We start from the raw sequence: 23,611 nt of genomic DNA on the forward strand, positions 1-23,611 counted from the left end.
ACTTTCTTAATCAACTCCCGAATAGGCTTCGCCGCTAAATCATTGCGCCCCGCATGTACCACCAACACATCCGGTGCCCTATCCATTCTCACGAACCTATGAATTTCAGGCAGCACCCCCTTCCAAACCATACCCCTCCTCCCAATCCACCTTACCACCGCAGACTCCCTGTCAAATCCTAGCTGTTGACCGTCCGGCCGAACCGCTGCCCGGACAGCCCCCCAGAAGACATAAGAATGCCCCAAAATCCACACCAGAGCGAGCGCCGCATCTGCAACGAGAGAAACAAAAGAACAATACCGCAGCTTTGCACCAACACAACAAACCCTAACACCAACCACCCCCCGTTTCTCTATAGGCGATCCAAACAAACATAAGACTTAAACCTCGCCGACTCCCAACGGCCAATCCTCTTAATAACATCCTCACCAAGACCCCATCTAGCCGCTTCTGTCGCTGCCCCAATCCTAAAGGAGTGGCTAGAATACCCCACCTTATCCACCCCCACCCGGCTCAAACACCTTAAAAAAAAGGAGAAAACTGGAAGCAAGACAAAAAGGTGCCATCCGCATGAACCAACAACGGGGACCCGTCCCCTCCACCTATCCCATAATCCCGCAAACATTGAACCGGGCACATATCACAACCCTCCACCCGGAAAAGCACCACCTTCTTCCCTCTACCCAACGTATCCGTCTTCGACCGCCGTATAACAAACTCCACCCTATCCTCAAACAACTCAACATCCCTCCTCAAAAGTCCCCCTACCCGACTCACCGACGGACAAACCAACTCCCCCACACGCATTGCCCCAAAAAACGCCAGCGAGAAAGCCAACCGAAACAACCGCGTTTCCCCCTCCGACCTACAAACCGTCCGCAACTGCCCCCCCAACTTAAGCAACAACCCAAATGAGACTGGCCTCCTCCCATCCACCCCAGCACCCATCCTCCTCCATCCTTTTAATGCCTGCACCACCAAAAAGGACTTCGTAATATCCACCATCCGCCGAGCCTTAAAACCAAAAGCCAACTCAGCCATGTAACTGTTAACCTTGCTAACCGACCAACCCTGCTCCCTACCATGACCCAAAAACATTAACAACGCCAACTCCGGCTCCTCCATCCCCTCTCCCAAAACGGCACACCAGTCCTCCCAGGCCCTCCAAGCCCTCATATACGTATCCCACGTACCCGGAGCCAATGATGCCCGAATAAGCCCCATCAATGCTCCTCCAACAGCTCCCACAGGCAAGCCGGACACTCCAATCCAACCGTATCCGCCTCCGGTGCCAACTGCCGAAAACGATTCCACTGCGAACGAGAAAGGGCTTTAGCAATACAATTGTCTACCCCTGGCACATGTACCGCTACAACCCAAGCATTAAGCGACAAGCACTCCAACACTAACCGCTGCAGCAGCCGCACCACCAATGGCGACGATGCCGACAGCCCATTTATCGCTTGAACTACCCCCATATTGTCGCAGTGAAAATGAACCTTTCTGTCCCGGAACCGCTCTCCCCACAACGCAACCGCCAGCACAATAGGGAACAACTCCAACAAAGCTAAATTCCCCACCCAGCCCCGTTCCACCCAAACAGCTGGCCACACCCCAGCGCACCAATGACCTCCACAAAACACCCCAAAACCTGAACCCCCCGCCGCATCAGTGAATAACTCAAAATCAAAAGCCTCAACAACTCCCCCCATAAACAGCGAGCGACCGTTGTACTGGTCCAGAAAAGAACTCCAAACCTGTAAGTCCGCCCGCAGCTCCCTCCCTAACCGAATATAATGATGCGGAGCCACCACCCCCCCGGTCGCCTGCGCCAATCGCCTACAGAACACTCGCCCATGGGCATTATCCGGCAAGCGAAATTAAGCTTCCCCAACAGTGACTGAAGCTCCCTCAACTGCAACTTTTTCGCCCGAATCGCCCTAGCCACCAAACCTTTCAGATCTTCCAGCTTATCACCCGGCAACCGACACTCAATCCTCACCGCATCAATCACTATGCCAAGGAAACTCAATTCCGTTACCGGCCCCACCGTCTTGCCCTCCGCCAGCGGGACCCCAAACTTCTCAAAAATCGAGCTCAACGTCGCCAACAACAACGCGCAAACCGGCGACCCCGGGGGACCAATACACAAAAAATCGTCCAGGTAATGAATCAGCGATTCACAACCTGACGAGTCCACAACCGCCCACTCCAAAAACGAGCTGAAAGTTTCGAAGTAGGCGCACGACAGCGAACACCCCATGGGTAAACAACGATCCACAAAGAACCCCCCAGCCCAAAAACATCCCAACAAATGCTGATACTCCGGATGAACCGGCAACAACCTAAACGCCGCCTCAATATCCGTCTTTGCCTTTAATGCCCCCGCCCCAAAACGCCTCACCCAACTCACCGCCGCGTGGAACAACAGAACAAACCGCCGGGTCAATACCATCATTGACCGAGGAGCCCCTCGGGAACGACAGATGATGGATCAGGCGAAACTTATTCGCCTCCTTCTTTGGTACAACCCCCAACGGTGACACCCGCAAATTGCAAACAGGTGGCTCTAAAAACGGACCCGCATTCCGCCCAAGCATCACCTCCTTCCCCAACTTCTCCCCCACCACCTCCGGATGCTCCCTAGCAGACCGCAAATTCTTCCTGAGCAACACCGCCTCCCCCGGCACGAACGGAATTCGAAACCCTTCCGCAAAACCCAAAACTAACAAACCCGCCGCCTCCCTATTGGGGTACCTATCTAAGTACGGTTGCATCCTTTCCAGCCGAACCGGCGTCACCCCCTTTTCCAAAACCATCCCCCCCTCTCTGCTTGCCTCCCTTAAAACACCTCGCTGCCCCATGATTCCCTCCACAGCCTGAGCATTCGTGCTTAAATTTACATTTAGCCCCGAACCTACAGTTGCCTTCATTGAAGGCAAAACACAGTCCCCTCGCTGAGGCAACCGCTGTATTGCCCGTCCCCCCACTACTACCTTCCCCACGAAAGGGCTTCCCCGAACGCACTGGGGCCGTAACCTTCAGCCACAAGGCAATATCCTTATGGTCCCACCGCATCTCAGGGAAAACCGCCTTCCGCTGCCGGAACTGTTCATCGTAACGCAACCACGCCACTCCCCCATACACCCGATACGCTTCACCGATTGCGTCCAAATAACAAAACAACTCCGAACAAGCCTCTGGCGTCTTCTCCCCAATCACACTCGCCAATATCGCGAACGCCTGCAACCAGTTTGTGAACGTCCTCGGTATTAACCTATAACGGCGCTTCTCCTCCTCCTCCCGCTTACCATCCTCCCTTCGCACCCTATCCAAATTGAAGCGCTCCAAAGGAAGCAGGGAAAATATCTCCACATATTCCCCCTTCCAAATCCTCTCCCTCACCTCCGACTTCAAATGCGCCCCCAACGGGCCCTCAAAGCAAACATAAACCTCCCCTTTCACCTTATCATCCACCCAAACAGAATCCTCCTCCCCCTCCGCTCCCGCCTGCGTCTGCACTGACACCCCCACACACGTCAACCCCCGCTGCTGCTCCCCCGATGACCCTGCACTCGCAGCCAAACCGTGCCCTGTAACGGCGTCCCCCCACTCAACCCCCAACTAGCAACCAACCCTGCCAAACCCCCCAACAATTGCCCCAGGCCCTTACTCAACTCTAACTGGGAGACACCCCCCACCCCAGCCCCCACACCCTGCACTACCTGCGCAAGTGGTCCCCATGCAATCTCACCTGGCTGCCTGGGCGCTGTGTTCCCATCAGCCGCAAGTCCGGACTCCTGAAGATCTCTCCTCTGCGTCACGCCGTCGCCGTCCCTCTGTCCCCTGGACCCGCTGGGACCAGGGACGTCCTTTCCAGGATAGACCATGAAGCTGGAACCCTCATGTTCACCTTGCCTCCTGGCAAGGCAGGAACGCGCGGTGCAGCAGGATCCCTCCACAGCCCGGAGACATCTCCTGGGATCGGCCGACTCCTGTCCCCTGGCCCCACACAGACCAGGGACCCCGGGGTTAACGGTCGCTTCCGAACTGCTCCTGGGGGCGGAGCCTCTCGCGCTGCTTGCCTCCTGGGGCCTGCTGCCACCGATGGATCCACCTGCAGCAGCCCCGCGCTGTACGCCTGACCTCCCACACCGAGGGGCCGCCTCTGTGCCCGGAGTTACAGAGGCGCCCGCAGTACTCGGTCCCGCTCCCACGCCGTCGCCGCTTGCAGGAGTAAATGTCCGGCCACCCACTAGGCTCCGTCTACATTGAGGATTCCTCCCACGTCTGGGCCTGGAGGAAGCTGGTGTCGGCGGCACCTGACGTGGAGGGTCCCGCGAGGGGCTCCTAATACGGCGCTGAGCCCGAGGGGGGGAAGCCGATGGAGAAAGGCGCGCCGGTGGCCTGGCCCGCCGCGGCCGTAAAACAGTTGAGTGGGGCAGAACGGACACCTCACCCGGCCCCCTCAGCAGCAGCTGAATCTGCTCTTGAGCCCACACTGGGCCCCTCACCTCCGCCGCTGCCCGCAATTCACCGATCATGGCTTCCAGTTGCTGCATCTCTCCGGTAAGCTAACACTCAGCTTTTCCTCTTTCCCAAAATGGCCCCCTGCCTTCCTCTTCCCTGCCTATTTAACCCCTTAACTCCACCCCCTCACTCAACCTAACCTATCCTAACCTTTCTCCCTGCCATAGCCCCCTCCTTCTCCCCTAGCCCGACCACTCCTTCCCCCAGCTCACTAAACCAAACCCCCATCATGGGGCCTCCCCTAAAGGGGGCTCCGCCCCCCCTCAGTCCGGACATTGCTATATTGTCAGTATTATTGACTTTACATATGGGAATAATGCAATAACAACCCCTTGCAGAACTTGACATAACTGTATGTCACCACTATGCAAGAAAGGTAGATATGTCCGCTCCATACACAGCAGAACAGGCTTTGCTATGCAGCTAACCCCCTCCTGCTCCAGTCGGGATCAGAGATCGCATGACAAGTAAGTCGCTTGACAGACATTCTGCCTAATGGCTGCCATTGGTGTCACAGTAATTAAAAAAAAATCAACTTTAATGTAAGTCGCATGCAACACACGATGCACACGTTCTTGCAGCCCAATCACAATTCTAGGGCTACTTTCACACTTGTGGTAGCAGGGTCCGGCAGGCTGTTTCCCCAGAGGATCCGCTAGCCCACCGTGCTGCCGGAAGTTTGCTCCAGCCCCATTCACTATCATGGGGGCAGCCGGAGGTCCGGCTGCAGCATGCTGTAGTTTTTGTCCGGCCGCTTCACGGCATGTTTGCTGTGCTGCGGCTGGATCTCCGGCCCGCCCTCATTTTAGTGAATGGGGCCGGAGTGGTCTTCCGGCGGCACAGTGGGCTAGCGTTAGCACAGATCAGCCTGCCGGACCCTGCTACCGCAAGTGTGACAGTAGCCTGAAACAGTCATTTGGCAGCAAGTTGCAGACAAGTCGCACATATTTTTTGTTGCATGAATTTCTGTAACTTGCGGTCGCCCTAGCCTAGTATTGGCTTTTTACCCTCAGATGCCACAGTCAATAGCAACCTTGGCATCTGAGTGGTTAGACAGAGGGAGGAGGCTCCCACAGTCCTTCGATTGGCTCACCATGGCAAAATCACAAGGTAACAATCAGTTGTCATAGCAGTTAAGTATAATAGTCCCAGTAAAATCGCTATTCATAGCAAAGTAGAAGTGTTGCTGTGAATAGTACATGCAATCTAATGATTCCAGGCTCGTCTCCTAAGGAGACCAAAAAAAGTAAAAATCAGTTGTATAAAAAATGTAAAAACTTTTTCACATTTATCACCGTAAAGATAAAAAGCAATAAAAATGTACATAACTGATATTAACACGTTCACCATCAAGTTATTTATCCCACACAGTAAATGCATTAGGAAAAAAAACAACGCCAGAATTGCTTTTGTTGTCACCTCCCCACAAAAAATAAAATAAAGAACATTTTTAAAATGATATCAATAAAACCCTACAGCAAACCCTGAACAAAACGGGCTCTCACACACCTGCATGGATGGTAAAGAAAAAAAAAGTTATGGGTGTCAGAAATATGGTGACAAAAAGTTTTTAGTTTTTTTTTTATTAGAAAAATAAAATAAAAAATTTGTAAATTTGGTGTAAACATCAAAGGCAGGATTGCAGAATAAAAATTTGATTTGCAGGGTTTGGGCAATTGAAATGCTCAGCTTTTGGCCCGAGAATCTGTCAGCAGAAGACAAGCCGGTGTGTACAGTGCATGATTCAGCAGACACAAGGTGATGTGAAGTGTCCTGTATCTGTGGATGGACCGGAGAAGAAGGCAACAGTGGAATGTTAAACACTTCTGGCTTGTAAAGGTGGTAATTGTGATAATAGCGACATATTATGTCATTTTGATTTGCGCAATTCCTTATAACAGTAGTATTGGATCCCAAAGGGTTAATTGGATTAGTGCAGAAACATCATGTCATCATGTTCTTCTGGGCAAGAGACCACTATAGTAACTGGCATGAGAACTCATAATCATAGATATTATCCATATAGTCCTCGTATGATAATGACTATGATTAGACTAGGGCGCTAATAACCCTAAATATCATTCTTTGATGTTCCTTAGCTAGATGTCTTTGCAATATTAGACGTTATCACAGTAGGTTATCGATTCTTTGGTAACAAAATCATCTTCATATTCCCCTCCTTCCAGAATGATCACTCTGGGCAGTTACTGGACATTTCCTGATCTCATTGGTTTGATATAAGACAGAGATCCCGACAATGGAATACCTGTAGAGAAGCAAAAGCAGACATTTATTTAGTGATGATAATTGGAAGAGGAACAAAAAGTAAAACAAGTGGGAAATGCTACAACTAATACTATCAGATATATAGACTGATGTGGAGTGAGAAGCATGTTATCTTCTATTACAGAAAATCTATGCTTTTATTACTTCTAACATTTCTAACTCCATGCCTATACGCTATAATTATACAAATGCATACCATAAGAGCGCCCTTGCAGCATAAATTTGGCTGATATAAATTGGCCTCAAGAGCACTGAAATGCCTTTAAATACAAATGTAGGCAAAAACAATGAACAATTATACAACCATGGTATATGCAATTTTTTATGAAAATTAATGGCAAATGTATGGTGCTGTCCTACCATAATTCAATACACTGCATAGAGTTCATGATCACAGTAGTTAACATATCAAAGGAAGCCAGAGACATTTAGAGCATAGCTACAGGATACTCCATAGATGTCTGCTAGGTGGGGGTCCCACATCTGGGACCACATGGAAGAATAAAGGTGCCCTAATGCCCAATCTGCCAGGTCAGCTAGCCCCTGTCAGACAGAGGTTGATTAGAATAAAGCTATGGACATATGTGGATACAGGGATCTCAAGTTTCCCGGAGGTTCAGGGAGTCTCCCGCTATTAGATAGCGGCTCCCTGACACCCGCATGTGAGACAATATCTCCCGGAAAGGTTTATCTCAGTCAGATAGCAGAGCAGAGAGATAAGAGAAGTGACAGGACACAGAGTTTAGATTACAGGTTGAATTAACCCTTTAGGGTCAAATTGGCTTCTCAAGGAGATATATATGTTAAAGGAATCCCTTCTTCTGTCTCATTCAGTAGCTATATAACTATTGAGAGAGATGTATTTTTTTTAAATACATTTACACATTTAACCCTCCATTTTAATTCTATTATTTACCCCAGTGTTAAATTCCCCCCCCCCCCCCCCGATGCTTGTTTTTTTCCTACAGTGGGGTAGATAATTACACACAGGGTTTTAAAGAATAAACTTACTGACTCAGACCAAGAGCCGACTCAGCGAGTCAGCAAGTGAATAGAAGCATCCGCGCATGCGCATTGCGCAACCTAAGCTTCGGTTCACTTGCTTCTTGTCATCTCAGCAAATGAACCGAAGATTCGATTCATGAATCGGTTCATGTGAAAGATCTGAACTTCCCATCTCTAGTTTACTCGCAGTAAACCTTTCCGGCAACCTGTAGCAGTGACCCCTTCTCGGCGCGTGCGCACAGTGCAAGAAGAAGCCGATGCCAGCAGTCCGCAACGGCGCATCAGGCTGAGCCTGTGCGCACGTGCGGGATCTCAAAGCGGGAGGAGGGGGAGGGAGGGAGAGGCGGCAGGGCCGTCTTTTCGAATGGGCACGCTGGGCAGTTGCCCGGGGGCCCCACTTGCCTGGGGGCCCGCCTGCCCAGTGAACCCACCAGCCAACTTCCCAACCGTCATTTAGCAGCGTTGCCGCCAGGGCCGTCTTTACCAAGGGGCAAAAGGGGCAGCTGCCCTGGGCCCAGTTGCTCCTGGGGGGGCCCAAGGCAGCTGCCTCTTGAGCCCTGCTAGCTACTGCCCCGGGTGTCAGGCTGTCGGCTACACAGGCATCATGATCGTACTGTGTTAATGATCTTAATTCTAGGACCTTAATGAGTTTTGATCTAGGACCTTAATGACATCATTACCATGTGACCAGTAACCTAGCAATTACTGGTCACATGGCTATGAAGTCATCACAGGTCCTATCAGGAGTGTTGCAGAAGTTAACTGTGGAGCTTTTCTGTGTAAAGATTACATCAGAAAAAGGTGACATGGGGTTGTTATTTTAATATACTGTAAACTACTGTATAGTGGGGTGCTGTGTACTGTGTGGGGGGCTGTATACTGTGTGGGGGCCTGTATACTGTGTGGTGGGCTGTATATTGTGTGGTGGGCTATATATTGTGTAATGGGCTGTATATTGTGTGGTGGGCTGTATACTGTGTGTGGGGGGGGGGTGGCCTGTATACTGTGTGGTGGGCTGTATAGTGTGGGGGGCCTGTATAGTGTGGGGGGCCTGTATAGTGTGGGGGGGGCTGTATAGTGGGGGGAGTGCTATACTGCTGTACTGTATAGTGTGGGGGGCTGTATACTGTGGGTACGGTATAGTGTAGAGTGCTGTACTGTATAGTGTGGGGGGCTGTATCGTGTATAGTTTGGGGTGCTGTATACAGTGAGGTGCTGTATAGTGTGGGGGTCTATACTGCTCTACTATATACTGTGGGGTACTGTATAGTGTGGGGTGCTAAACTGCATACTGTGTGGTGCTGTATACTATAGGGTGCTATACTGCATACTGTGTGGTGCTGTATACTATAGGGTGCTATACTGCATACTGTGTGGTGCTGTATACTATAGGGTGCTATACTGCATACTGTGTGGTGCTGTATACTATAGGGTGCTATACTGCATACTGTGTGGTGCTGTATACTATAGGGTGCTATACTGCATACTGTGTGGTGCTGTATACTATAGGGTGCTATACTGCATACTGTGTGGTGCTGTATACTATAGGGTGCTATACTGCATACTGTGTGGTGCTGTATACTATAGGGTGCTATACTGCATACTGTGTGGTGCTGTATACTATAGGGTGCTATACTGCATACTGTGTGGTGCTGTATACTATAGGGTGCTATACTGCATACTTGGGGGTTTACATCCACTTTAATCATACAACTAAAAAAACGAAATAAATATAGATATATATATAAATGTACACACACTCTGGTGCTGGTGGGTAATGCTGGTGTGGGTACTGCTGGTGCTGGTGGGTATTAATGTTGGAGTGGCGTGTGTACTGCCTGGGTACTCTACATTGTGACATCACAAAAAAAAAAAATGTTTGGGTTTACATCCACTTTAAGTTATTAGTGCCCCTCAAGTTTTGACTGTAATATCTTATGTGTCCCCCTTATATAGCAATCTTAGAGTTGCCACTCGTTCGAGGAAGTGTAAAAAAGGTGAGGAAAAATAAAGTTTATTACGTGTTGGTGAAAATAACCTTTAGTGCAGAAATGAAACGTAATGTTTTGAGTGGAGCACAGAAGAGGAAAAAGGCTGCAGAGGAGAAAGAGAAAATGTGCAAACTTCCAAAACTAACATCTTGGCTCAATCCAGGTGCAACGTCAGCCAGTAGTTCTGCTCCTCCAGATGTAGCATCCACATCTACATGCACTCCAATTCCAGCAGAAATACCAATGGTATCATTACCTGATCCTACTGCTGGGGAAAATCCACAAGAGGAAATGCCCAATAAATATCGCCTTATTGATAATTTGCATTTTTATTCTAGTGCGTGATTGTGTAGACAGGGCCCCAGTGCACTGTATTGCCCGGGGGCCTATAATGCTCTTAAGATGGCACTGAGAGGCGGCAATGAGGAGTAGAAGGCGGTGCTGGGCATGAACGGCGATGTGTGCGGCCGGGCACCATGCATCCACAGACCTCCCCCTGCTTGGGCACCTTAATTCAATGATTGACAGGTTAGTAAAACCTGTTTTTCCGCAGAATAAAGCCACAAATAGCTTTTATAAGACCACCTTAGAAATCAGAATGCTACCCTGGACATGAGCATATGTTTAGCTCACAGGGCTTATAGGTGGTGACAGAATCCCTTTAATCATATACATAAATATGATAATTTGGGGCAGGGTAATGAGCCCAGTCCTCCACACCATAGAGCAAAGTGTGCAGATATTGCATATGTCTGGAAAATGTAATAAAAAGTTTGTGAAAGAAAAAAAAAGAAAACCTCCCTGAAATGAGAAGTGCACCTCCCTGAAATGAGTTTTTGCAGGTTGGGATGTCTGTGGATATGACAAAGTTATTAGTTAGAAAAATACTTTCACTGATCAGCGCTGGGAATAAAGCGATACCTGAACATTTATATATGTGCTATCTGCACAGGGCATGTGCAGATAGGACGTATATACCCAGTGGGCAGTCGGGAAGGGGTTAAAGTGTTTTTTTTTTTAACTAATAACATTTGTCATATCCACAATAGCTTTGTCCTAATCAACCTCTGTCTTACAGGGGCTAACTGACCTGGCAGATTGCGCATTAGGGCACCTTTATTCTTCCATGTGGTTCAAAATGTGGGACTCCCACCTAGCAGACATTTATGGACTATCCTGAAGCTATGCTCTAAAAGTCTCTGTCATCTTGCAATCTAGCAGGAGCAGGTTGGGTCCCAGCTGTGAGACACACCTCTTGTGCTGGTAGGACAGCGCTGCATGAGCGCAGGGGTGAGAGCAGGAAGAGGCAGAGCCGCTTCCTTTGTTAGTCCATGCGGTCATATGAGGCAGGGACAGGAGCAGAGCTGCAGGGTCTAAGCAGACCCTGATCAGCTCTGCCTATGTGTAATGCCCCTTGTGTTTTCCCCTGTAACTGGGGCTCCTGTGGATGTCTGTGTCCTCCAGAGGTCTTTTAATAACCTACTGGAGGGACATATTATGTGCCAAAAATAAATTAAAATATAAGTAAAAATAATAATAATTAAAGAGACAAATAAATAAAAAGTGTAAAGTAAAAAAAAAATTGCAAACATTATTTTGGTAGTCAAACAAATAAAAAAGCTAGGGTCACTAAACCACCACATGCACAAAATCACTAAAAGTTGACTGGACATTTAGGCCTTTTTTGGGCCCGGTCATGAAAGGATTAATCAATAGCAGGGTGTGACAGTCACTGTATTAAGAGAACATCTATAAATACCCAGACCCTAAATGTCCCTAAAACTGGATTTCCACTTTGATAACTACCGGATATCTTGTGAACCGAGAGCAAGGCAGGTGATTTGACTCTCGCACCAGAAAAGAGTGCGTACGCAAAAGTCAAGATTAAGAAAATTGCATTTACTATAAATTAATAAAAGCAGGTTAACAGTGAAGTTACATAGGTAAAGACAAGCAAAATATTCAAAACAGTATAAACAATACAAGTTAAACACTGCAACAATTTTCACCTTTGCTGTGTCTGTATTCGCAGAGCGGACACTAAGAATTAATAGTCTCAGAAACTGTCCCTAACTGACCCTAACTTTCAAGCGGGTACGCACCCCCCTTTCCCAGTGGTCCAAGTGGACCGCTTACAGTTTGTGGAAGAGCACGGTGGGGCCCAATGACGTCCTTTTCCTTGAACCAACGCAGGATCCGCAACAAAGAAGTCCTCCTCAGCAGGCCGTAAAACCAGTTGAATATAATCCAGAATTTTACAGTTACTGTCCGGTACCTCAACAGCACTGTGAGTCTCTTTACTGTTTGGGGCAATCCACTCAGCCGAATGTCGGCTCGACAGGTTAGTTGCTGCACACAGTCCTTTTACCCTTGTCTTTACTAAATGCACGGTTTCTTTGTACTCCATCCGTCTCTAGACCAAAGTTCACACAGCTTGGCCACACAGGGAAGTCCTTTAGTATCTCCACACATGTCTTACACAACACAGAACTTGTTTTCTATCTTGCCAATATGGCGGCAGCTGCAGTTCAAGTCTCTCTTCCTCATTCTTCCTGCTCACACTGAGGCAGGCTGACATCATAAGGGGCGTGTCCCTTCAACACTTAGCTGCTGCCTTAAATAGTGCCCTCTGCCCTCTGCACCGGGGTCTTATCAGGATGAGAATTTTCTTGCAGACGCTGCCGCACCAACCGATGAACTGTCTCAAGTCTCTGCCGGTGTGCCCGCACCCAGGAGGCTGGATCTCTTGGAGGGAACCCATCTACATCATTTAACTGTAACTCTCCGACACTTCGCCTAGACCATCCAAAGAGGAGAGTATAAGGAGAATACCCTGTTGTAGAATGGACCTGATTATTATAGGCCCACACCATCTCAGACAAAAACTGAGGGCACTGTCCTCCTCCAAAGCCCGAACCATCTGTAGCAGAGTTCTATTGAATTGTTCGCAGGCTCCGTTTCCTTGGGGATGGTATGGAGTCGTGTTCAACTTCTTTATCCCGTAGATACGTTGAACCTCTTTCATTACATGTCCCTCAAAGCAAGCCCCTTGGTCAGAGTGGATGCGTTGTGGAAACCCGTACACTAGGATGAAATCTTTGCATAGGGCTCGAGCTGCCGACTCAGCGGTCTGGTCCTTGGTGGCGGTCACCACCGCAAATTTGGTGAAGCGGTGCCACCATTACGAGGCAGTACTGGTGCCCACTGTTGGATGGGCCCACCATTAGGTAGTCTATCATGACGATCTCAAAAGGTTCCTGGGTCACTATGGTTTGCAGGAGAGCTCTTTGTTCTATCGCCTTATGGATCTCACAAGTTCGACATCTATGACATACTTCTTCGACCATTTGACGGAGGCCTGGGCAGTAAATCAGTCGCTGTAGCCAACGAAAGGTCTTCTCATGACCAAAATGTCCATTCTTATTATGAGCCTCAAGAGCCACTGATTGAGCCAGTTCACTAGGCACTACGATTTGGTAACGAATGTCAATTTCAGAAGGTAGATATACCTTTCGTCATAGCACTCCATTTTTCATCTCTAACTTTTCCCACTGACTCAGGACTGATAGCATTTCACGTGTCAGTCGTTCTCTTTCCGCTTTACAGGGCTTCTTGCCTTTCTCATCACACTTGATCATTTTCGCCAACCCCTCATGGGCCTGATGTATTTTCACCCATTCCTGTCGTGAGGGGCCAAAGAAAGGAGCCGTTTCGGTCCCTTCCACCGCACACTGCATAGCAATGACCAAGGCTTGTGAAAATCTGCTGAAGTCAGGCGCCTCCACATGCTCTAACTCATGATCCACGTCTCCGCTGGGGGCCTGGGTAGTTACCCTAGAAAGTCCATCAGCATTTTGGTTCTCTGTCTTGGACCGATACTTAATGCGGTAATTGAACTTAGAGGCGGTGCGGAGAGAAAGAGGAAAGGGGAACCCTTCGCACACATTAAAAGGAAGAGGAAACACGTACTAGGCGCCAAAACCTAGTAATTGAACTTAGACATTCGGGCTATCCACCTCTGCTCCAAAGCCCCGAGCTTGGCATTTTCCAGGTGAGCTAATGGGTTGTTGTCAGTCAGTACTAAGACTTCAGCTCCGGTCAAATACTCAGAGAATTTCTCAGTCATGGCCCATACCAGTGCCAACAGTTCTAACTTAAATTAACTATAATTGTCAGGGTTTCTTTCAGAATCTTGCAAGGATCGGCTGGCATACGCTATGACACGCTCTTGGCCATCCTGGAACTGAGAGACCACCGCTCCGAGACCATACAGGCTTGTATCTGTATATAGCTGGAAGGGCAAGTGGTAATCAGCATACGCCAAGATTGGGGCCATTGTAAGAGCATCCTTCAATGCCTGGAAGGCGTGTTCTTGTTCAGGGCCCCATTTCACGGACCGGTTCTTCGGACCCCCGAGGTGCCTCGCAGGAGAGCATTAAGTGGTGCTGCTACCCTAGCAAAGTCCTTAATAAACCGTCGATAGTAGCCGGCTACTCCCAGGAACGCCCTCACCTCTCGCAGGGTAGTCGGTGTCGGCCAATCTTGAACAGCCGCTATCTTGTCCCTTGACGGCCTTACCCCTTCTCCTGATACACAATGACCCAAGTAATCAATTTCAGATTGGAACAACCGACATTTACTGGGTTTCAGTTTGAGCCCATGTTCCTGCAATCGTTGAAATACTTGTCCAAACTGGTGGAGATGGTCCTCAAAGGTTGCAGAGTACACTATAATGTCGTCCAAGTAGATGAGAGTGAACTCAAAGTTGAAGTCACCAAGACATTTCTCCATCAATCGTTGAAACGTTCCAGGTGCATTTGTCAACCCAAAGGGCATCCGGTTAAATTCGTATAGTCCCATGGGCAAGATAAAGGCTGTCTTTTCCTTACCTTTCTCAGCCATTGGCACCTGCCAATACCCACTAGCCAGGTCTAGCGAGGAGAAGTACCGGGCTCTTCCTAGTGCCGAAAGGGACTCCTCAATCCGAGGTAAGGGGTAGGAATCTTGTACTGTGCAGGTATTCAACTTTCGATAGTCTACGCAAAACCGAATGGACCCATCTTTCTTCCTTACTAGTACTACTGGAGCTGCCCAGGGACTTTGGCTTTCTTGAATGATCCCACTCTGAAGCATCTTGGTCAACAGTTCTTTCACTTCCTAATACATCTGTGGAGGAATTTGTCGGTAGCGCTCTCTGATTGGAGGGGTGTCTCCTGTGGGAATCTCATGGTAGATCCCTGTTGTACATCCAAAATATTCAGCATGACGTGCAAAGGTTGTGCGTTTTTCCCATAACAGTTCATCTACCTTCCGGATCTGTTCCAGAGAACACGAAGAAGTCTCTATCTTCATCTGTTCTCGAATTGCACCGCCATTCCATTTAGGGGTGGGGTACTCGCCTTCCCCCATAGACACGGATACGGTCCATTCACCTCGTTCAGCCGGCCTCAACTGCATCGGGGTCGCTTTCATCACTTCCTCCGGAGTCACATAGAGGTTAGCCAGCAGCCTTCCTGGGGCTAGGTCTACACTCTGATCCTGGGTGTTCACACATCGGAGGGGTACTCTCCCATTGCGGACTACTGCCAAGGAACGGGCTACTAGTGGATCAACACTTCTTCCGGCTGTCGGCAGTGGTTCTATCAACACAGCTATGCCCTCTAGTTTCCTACAGGTGCCTACAGGCATGGACACTATCATCTCCCATCTGGGTGGCAACGTAACTTTTGTATGCAGAGGGACCGAAATTCGAGCAAGAGGACACTGTGCATCTGAACTTTTCTGTAAGCCACATGTTCGGACCAGCCGCTGGAAGGCCGTTTGAGTAGGCCGATGGCTAGTGGTTTCTCTCCAATAACCGTGACCTTTCTTTTCAAAGAGAATCTGATCCAATTCTTTTAACACATTCATCCCCAAGATGACAGGAACCTTTACTTCATGTGACTCCTGTACCACCACAATGCCTTTCTTGCCTAGATCTTGGCCACATAATCTGACATTCATCCAGGCCACTCCCACCACCGGTACTGGTAACTGATTAGCTGCGACCACTCGTACGAATGTATGGGGATCAAATTTCACATGTTGCTGAAAGTACCGTTCGTAGCAGTCTCTACTCAGGGTCGTTACTTGGGAACCCGTGTCAATCATCCCGGTAACCGGAATACCTTCCAATTTCATCTGTATGATGGGACTTGCAGCGATCAGGTCCTCTTCAGGGCATTCTCCCCTCATAGTCTCCTTCTCAGTTTCCCCTACTGCCCGCCGTACTGCAGCAGGGGATTTCAGTTTAACGGCGGTCTCTCATAAGCTTGTCGCTGCTCTGGACATCTAGCAGCAACGTGGCCCACGCGTCCACACTCCCAGCAGCGTATTTCCCGTCGCTCTGGCCATCGGTTTGGGCCCCTTCGGTAAGCCCCATCGGTCTCTCCTGAGAGTTGTTTATTGGGACCCCTTTGGTAGGTCCTATCCTCATCCCTCCAGCGGGGTTGTGGGTGATTCTGACCTTCTTGGTGTGAACGGCCCACCCCTTCATCTCTAGTTTTCTGGAGGCCTGCAATTCTCATAGAATTCTCATTACAATTGGTTTGTAGGTGTTCCATTTGCTCTTGCAATTTCTGCATTACTGTAAGTATCTCTTTAAGGCCTCATGCACACGACCGTTGTGTGCATCCGTCGCCGTTGTGCCGTTTTCCGTTTTTTTTCACGGACCCATTGACTTTCAATGGGTCTGTGGAAAAATCGGAAAATGCACCGTTTTGCAGCCAAGACGGTGATCCGTGTATCCTGTCCGTCAAAAAAATATGACCTGTCCTATTTTTTGGACGGACAATGGTTCACGGACCCATTCAAGTCAATGGGTCCGTGAAAAAACACGGATGCACACAAGATTGGCATCAGAACCGACAGTATATTCTAACACAGAGGCGTTCCCATGGTGATGGGGACGCTTCAGGTTAGAATATACTAAAAGAACTGTGTACATGACTGCCCCCTGCCAGGCAGCAGGGGGCAGCCCCCCTGTAGTTAACTCATTGGTGGCCAGTGCGGCCGGCCCCCCTCCCTCCCCTGTAGTTAACTCGTTGGTGGCCAGTGGGCCCCCCCTCCCTCCCCTGTAGCAATGTGTCACTTACCAGTAGGAGAAGTAGGAGGAGCTCCCAGCCGGACGCAGACATCGGAGCTCGCAGGTAAGTATAATGCTTCTACAAATTCTACAAATTGCTAAGTAACCATGGCAACCGGGACTGCAGTAGCGTCCTGGTTGCCATGGTTACCGATCGGAGCCCCAGCGATTAAACTGGGACTCCGATCGGTACTCTCCGCTGCCATCAATGATGGGGGGGAGATTTTAATTAGGAGGGGGAGGGAGGGCCCACTGGCCACCAACGAGTTAACTACAGGGGAGGGAGGGGGGGGCCCACTGGCCACCAACGAGTTAACTACAGGGGAGGGAGGGGGGGCCCACTGGCCACCAATGAGTTAACTACAGGGGAGGGGGGGGCCCACTGGCCACCAATGAGTTAACTACAGGGGAGGGGGGGGCCGGCTGCACTGGCAACCAATGTGTTAACTACAGGGGGGGCTGCCCCCTGCTGCCTGGCAGCACCTACCAGGCAGCAGGGGGCAGTCATGTACACAGTTCTTTTAGTGTATTCTAACCTGAAGCGTCCCCATCACCATGGGAACGCCTCTGTGTTAGAATATACTGTCGGATTTGAGTTTCAGATGTAACTCATATCCGACAGTATATTCTAACGTAGAGGCGTTCCCATGGTGATGGGGACGCTTCAAGTTAAAATATACCATCGGATTGGAGAAAACTCCGATCCGATGGTATATTAACTCCTGACTTTACATTGAAAGTCAATGGGGGACGGATCCGTTTGAAATTGCACCATATTGTGTCAACGTCAAACGGATCCGTCCCCATTGACTTGCATTGTAATTCAGGACGGATCCATTTGGCTCCGTACGGCCAGGTGGACACCAAAACGACTTTTTTTTCATGTTCGTGGATCCTCCAAAAATCAAGGAAGACCCACGGACGAAAAAACGGTCATGGATCACGGAAAAACGGAACCCGTTTTTGCGGACCGCAAAAAAATACGGTCGTGTGCATGAGGCCTTACTGTCCCTTTTTCCACTGTTTCTGGGCCAGAGCTAGCCCCCTGCGACAATGTAACTCCAACTGCGGTCTGAGGCTTCTGAACCATACTATTGGCACGTGAAATGGCCTCTACCTGTACGTCATGAAATTTAGCATCAGTCTCCCGTCGTATAAAGTCCTGCATAGCAACAGTCAAACTGCCATCATGGATCCCCAGAATAAACTGGTCACGGAGTGTCCGATCAGGGTTACAGAAGGCTGGTGAGCCCCCTCTTTCCTTCCCTTGAATATCTCGGAGCAGTTCTTGTAGGACATTTGCATACTGAGGGATACTTTCATTCTCTTTGTACCCTCTGGAAGAACTGTGCCTGCAGGGACCCCAGCAATGCGGTTTCTCCATAAATAGTTTCTAGAATCTGGACAACTTGCTCAAATGTCTGTCTTTGTTCAAATGGCCGCAATATCACTGTAGTCTTAGCATCTCCTTGTAAAGTCAATATGGCTAGCTCTACTAGTGCTTCTGGTGCGGTCTGGTACATGCGCTGTACCATTCGTATCTGCTCTGCCCACACACTCACAGACATATTATTGCCATCAAACTTTGCTAACTGACTCATTACAGCCCCTGCTGGCATTCTTCCTCCAGCGCCATCCCTCCTAACGGGTGCGTCGCCGTCCATTCTGGTAGGCGGATCCTGCCGAACTACGCCAATTTGTGAACCGAGAGCAAGGCAGGTGATTTGACTCCGCCACCAGAAAAGAGTGCGTACGCAAAAGTCAAGATTAAGAAAATTGCATTTACTATAAATTAATAAAAGCAGGTTAACAGTGAAGTTACAGAGGTAAGGACAAGCAAAATATTCAAAACAGTATAAACAATACAAGTTAAACACTGCAACAATTTTCACCTTTGCTGTGTCCGTATTCGCAGTGCGGACACTAAGAAATAATAGTCCCAGAAACTGTCCCTAACTGACCCTAACTTTCAAGCGGGTGCGCACCCCCCTTATCCCAGTGGTCCAAGTGGACCGCTTACAGTTTGTGGAAGTGCACGGTGGGGCCCGATGTCGTCCTTTTCCTTGAACCAACGCAGGATCCGCAACAAAGAAGTCCTCCTCAGCAGGCCAGAAAACCAGTTGAATATAATCCAGAATTTTACAGTTACTGTCCGGTACCTCGACAGCACTGTGAGTCTCTTTACTGTTTGGGGCAATCCACTCAGTCCAATGTCCAGCCCAATGTCGGCTCCACAGGTTAGTTGCTGCACACAGTCCTTTTTAACTTGGCTTCACTAAATGCACGGTTTCTTTGTACTCCATCCGTCTCTAGACCGAAGTTCACACAGCTTGGCCACACAAGTCCTTTAGTATCTCCACACGCGTCTTACACAACACAGAACTTGTTTTCTATCTTGCCAATATGGCGGCACCTGCAGTTCAAGTTTCTCTTCCTCATTCTTCCTGCTCACACTGAGGCAGGTTGACATCATAAGGGGCGTGTCCCTTCAACACTTAGCTGCTGCCTTAAAGAACCAGTATCACAGTAATACACTTTCTCTATGGTAAACTCTAATGCAAATTGGTCCTATGCTGCCATCTACTGACCAAACGAATACTGCAGGCATTTTGCATTAAATTTTAACACAGTTTACCAGGATAATGAAACTTAGAGACATTACATGACTGTTTCTTACAATCTTACTTGATAATATCGTGGCAGCTTCTCTTTGTAATCCAGCTCATCGTGGTACTGTAAGTATCTCAGTAGTACATCAGGGACTTCTAGTTGATCAATGAGGCCAAGTTTCCCCACTTGTTTCATTAGCCTTCTTATAGTGATACGACACTGAGACATCAGGGATCTTGGATGAACTGTAGAAGATAAAACCATATTACACATGAGGATGAGATTGCAGGTTGACACTACCAGACAGTAATACAATCTTTAAATGCTGGATAAAAATCATAACTAGTCCAAAGAAATAAAAATGAGCTAAAGGTAAGTTACGTAATCATAGAAATAAGCAATAATCCATATTGTGGCAACCTAATTAAAAGCACCCTAAACGGTTTTATTGTGTATGTATTAAGATTATAAATTTTTTATTATGAATAGATCAAGGTGATATTTATAGGAAATTAATACAGGATTTCACATATTTAGTGCTCAGAAGAAGAAGATGTCTTTACCTATTTCTCTGTCCAGAAGTTTTGCTACATCATTATCAACTTGGATCCGGGTTCTCTGTATATCAGGTAAGTACATATTAGCCCCAAACTGAATGAGCAGTTTTACAAATTGGACCTCATAGTTGTTGGCAAGACACATCCCTAATATTGACGAAACATCTGGAGCACTGCTTAAGAATTCAGGGTGTGAACAGTTGTAATCTGGGTCAGCGCCAAAAAGTAGTAACATTCGAAAACAAGTCAGATCTGCAAAACTTGCTGCATAGTATAAAGGTTTAGTCAGGTCGAAGTCAACATCAGGATTTGCTCCATATTCCAACAGCAGCCTGAGGACGCTGACCTGCTCTTTAAAAATTGTGTGAATTACAGGGTTACGCCTACGCTCATAACATGGTTTGACTCCAGCTTTTAACAATTCTTCAATACACTCAAAATTACTAAAATTTATAGCACGAAACAGACATCTGTGTAGCACAAGCCCACCAGTTCTCCTGATATGTTTCTGAGCTATTCTCTCAGACAATAACCTACAGAGTTTTTTTGGCTTATTTGCTTCTATGACTTCCTGAACTTTTAGACGCAGCTCCCTCTTCTTATTCTTTCTAGACCTGAGAAACCTTAACATGATGGCTCTTTATATGGCGGCAGAATGTATATGACCAAATATTATATAAGTAGGATACAAAATACTACAGATTACAAGTCTGTGTGCTCGTCAGATGAAAGCAGTCTCCTTCATTCCTTCCAACAATCCTCTGAGTTATTTCCTGAGTGTTTATCCTGCACTGTCTGATTCTTATAGCTCAAAGGACCTTAGGTGACATCACAGCCACGTGACAGACACAAACTAATAGGCTGGGCAGAAGCAAAAGTGCAGTAATAAAAGTGCAAAGTGTAGAACATGAGCACACGGATAAGAGAGGATATTGCAGTAAACAATGAATAAAGCTTAGAACAGCAGAAAGTCAAATTCAGCAAACAATCCTGGATTAACCCTGTCTTCAGCCACATACCTGTGTGAGGGTAGTCTCCCTCTCTCTGATACGTAGTCTCTCACGGTTCACACTGCACAATATACCTTTCAGTAACAGGTAAAGGGTCCATTCACACGTCCGTTGTTTCTTTCTTGATCTGTTCCGTTTTTTGCGGAACAGATCTGGACCAGATCTGGACCCATTCATTGTCAATGGGTCCTGAAAAAAATCAGACAGCTCAATGTCTGATTTTTTTTCAGGACCCATTGAAAATGAATGGGTCCAGATCTGGTCCAGATCTGTTCCGCAAAAAACGGAACAGATCAGGAAAGAAACAACGGACGTGTGAATGGACCCTTAAGGCGCATGCCCACGAACGTGTGCGGACCCCACCGTGGGGCAGCTGCATGCGGATCGCGGACCCATTCACTAATACTCTGGTCTGTTTATAAAGTGTCCAGAACAATTGATTAAGGCTACTTTCACACTAGCTTTTTGGCTTTCCGTTTGTGAGATCCATTCAGGGCTCTCACAAGCGGTCCAAAATTGATCAGTTTTGCCCTAATGCATTCGGAATGGAAAATGATCCGCTCAGAATGCATCAGTTTGCCTCCGTTCAGTCACCATTACTCTCTGCAGGCGGACACCATAACGCTGCCTGCAGCGTTTTGCTGTTGCCTGACGAAGCGGAGCTGCATTGATCAGGAACAGGTACGCTGACGCCACCTATGCAGTGGGCAGGTACGGGTATTTAAAGTTCAGTATTTGTTGTGACGCCAATTGCAGTGTGCGCAAGGTACTACCCCAGGGCCCTTCCTAGGTGTTATAACGCACGTCCCAGATTAGGAATGCCAGAGTGGTATAATGGCTTGAGGGGTGTAGTTTCTTAGATTGGGTCACTTTTAGAGAGTTTTTACTCTAGGGGGGCATCAGGGGGGCTTCAAAAGGGACATGGTGTCAATAAAAAAGGCCATCAAAATCGGCCTTCCAGAAACCATGTCGGTCCTTTCCTTTTGCGGCCTCCCTTTTACTGATACAGGAGTTTACGACCACAAATGTGGCGTTTCTGTAAACTGAAGTATCAGGGTAATAAATATAAACTTTTGTTTGGTTGTTAACCCTTGTTTTGTTACCAGAAAAACGTATTGAAATGGAAAAGTGCCAAAAATAGCGGTTTTGGCACTTTTTTTTTTTTTTAACCGTGTTAATCTGGGGGGTTAGGTCATGGGATATTTTTATAGAGGATATTCTTACGGACGCGGCGATACCTAATAAGTCTAATTTTTTTTGTATCTCTAAAGTCTAAGTGTAATTTTTTTTTTTATCCAATTATCTTTTGTGGGGGCTCATTTTTTGCCGGATGAGCGGACGGTTTTGGTTATTGGCACTATTTTGGGGGCTATATGACTTTTTGATCGCTTTCTATTAAACTTTTTGTTATGTAAGGTGACAAAATAAATCTTTTTTTGCACCTTTTTTTTTTTTTTTTTGACCGTGTTTATCTGGGGGGTTGGGTCATGGGGTATTTTTATAGAGGAGATTCTTACGGACGCGGCGATACCTAATAAGTCTACTTTTAATAAATTATTTTAGTTATTTTGGGTGTCTCAAGTCTGAGAACCAGTTTTTTTTATCCGATGTCAGTGCTAAATTGGGATATAAATTTAGTACTCCATGGAAGTGTGATACTCCCTGAAGCAACCGTCAATGCAGAGGCCCGGATGATCGGGGCATGTGTCGCACTGAGTAGTGGTGTCCTTCCGTATCCCCCTCCTGCGACACACTCTACACTTTTTTGGGGTTCGTCCCTTCTTTCCAGTATAGGGGACCACACCTGGAAAGTGTTGGCCAGGGACGATCCAGGCGCCTACAGTTCCCGAGGTACTCTGGCCTGCTCTTTCCCGGTCCGAAAAGATCAGGGCCTTGAGGACTGCCTCATAGAACTGGAGGAATGTCCCTGTGTTGCCAGCGATCCGGGACAGCACAAAAGAGTTGTACAAGGCAACCTGTACCAAGTAGACCGCAACTTTTTTGTACCATGCCCGGGTTTTGCGCATGGCGTTATATGGCTTGAGGACTTGATCCGAGAGATCAACTCCTCCCATATGCCGATTGTAGTCGACGATACAATCGGGCTTGAGGACCGTTGCCGCGGTACCTCGCACAGGGACAGGGGTGATGCCGTTACCATGAATTGTGGACAGCATAAGGACATCCCTCTTGTCCTTATACCTGACCAGCAACAGGTTTCCAGTGGTAAGGGCACGGGTCTCACCCCTGGGGATAGGTACCTGGAGGGGGTGGGCAGGGAGGCCGCGTTGATTTTTCCGCACGGTCCCACAAGCGGACGTGGATCTGGCGGAAAGGGACTGGAACAAGGGGATACTGGTAGAAAAGTTATCCACGTAAAGGTGGTAACCCTTATCCAGCAGTGGGTACATAAGGTCCCACACAAGTTTCCCGGTAACAACCAGAGTGGGGGGACATTCTGGGGGTTGAATCCGGGAATCTCGCCCCTCGTATACACGA

At 48.1% G+C, this 23,611-nt stretch overlaps 1 protein-coding gene across 1 annotated transcript in view; it reads right to left on the minus strand.

Moving 5' to 3' along the window:
- Positions 1-6,659: 6,659 nt before the first annotated feature.
- The window catches only part of LOC120977729 (ankyrin repeat and SOCS box protein 12-like), a 147,713-nt gene continuing 130,761 nt past the window's right edge, over positions 6,660-23,611 (minus strand). The window contains exon 3 of the mRNA XM_040405804.1: positions 6,660-6,796. Coding sequence (XP_040261738.1) covers positions 6,755-6,796 — 42 coding nt within the window. The 3' untranslated portion in view covers positions 6,660-6,754. The remainder of the gene's footprint in view (positions 6,797-23,611) is intronic.

This window comes from Bufo bufo, chromosome 8 (assembly GCF_905171765.1).
Source record: "Bufo bufo chromosome 8, aBufBuf1.1, whole genome shotgun sequence".
Lineage (NCBI taxonomy): Eukaryota > Metazoa > Chordata > Amphibia > Anura > Bufonidae > Bufo > Bufo bufo.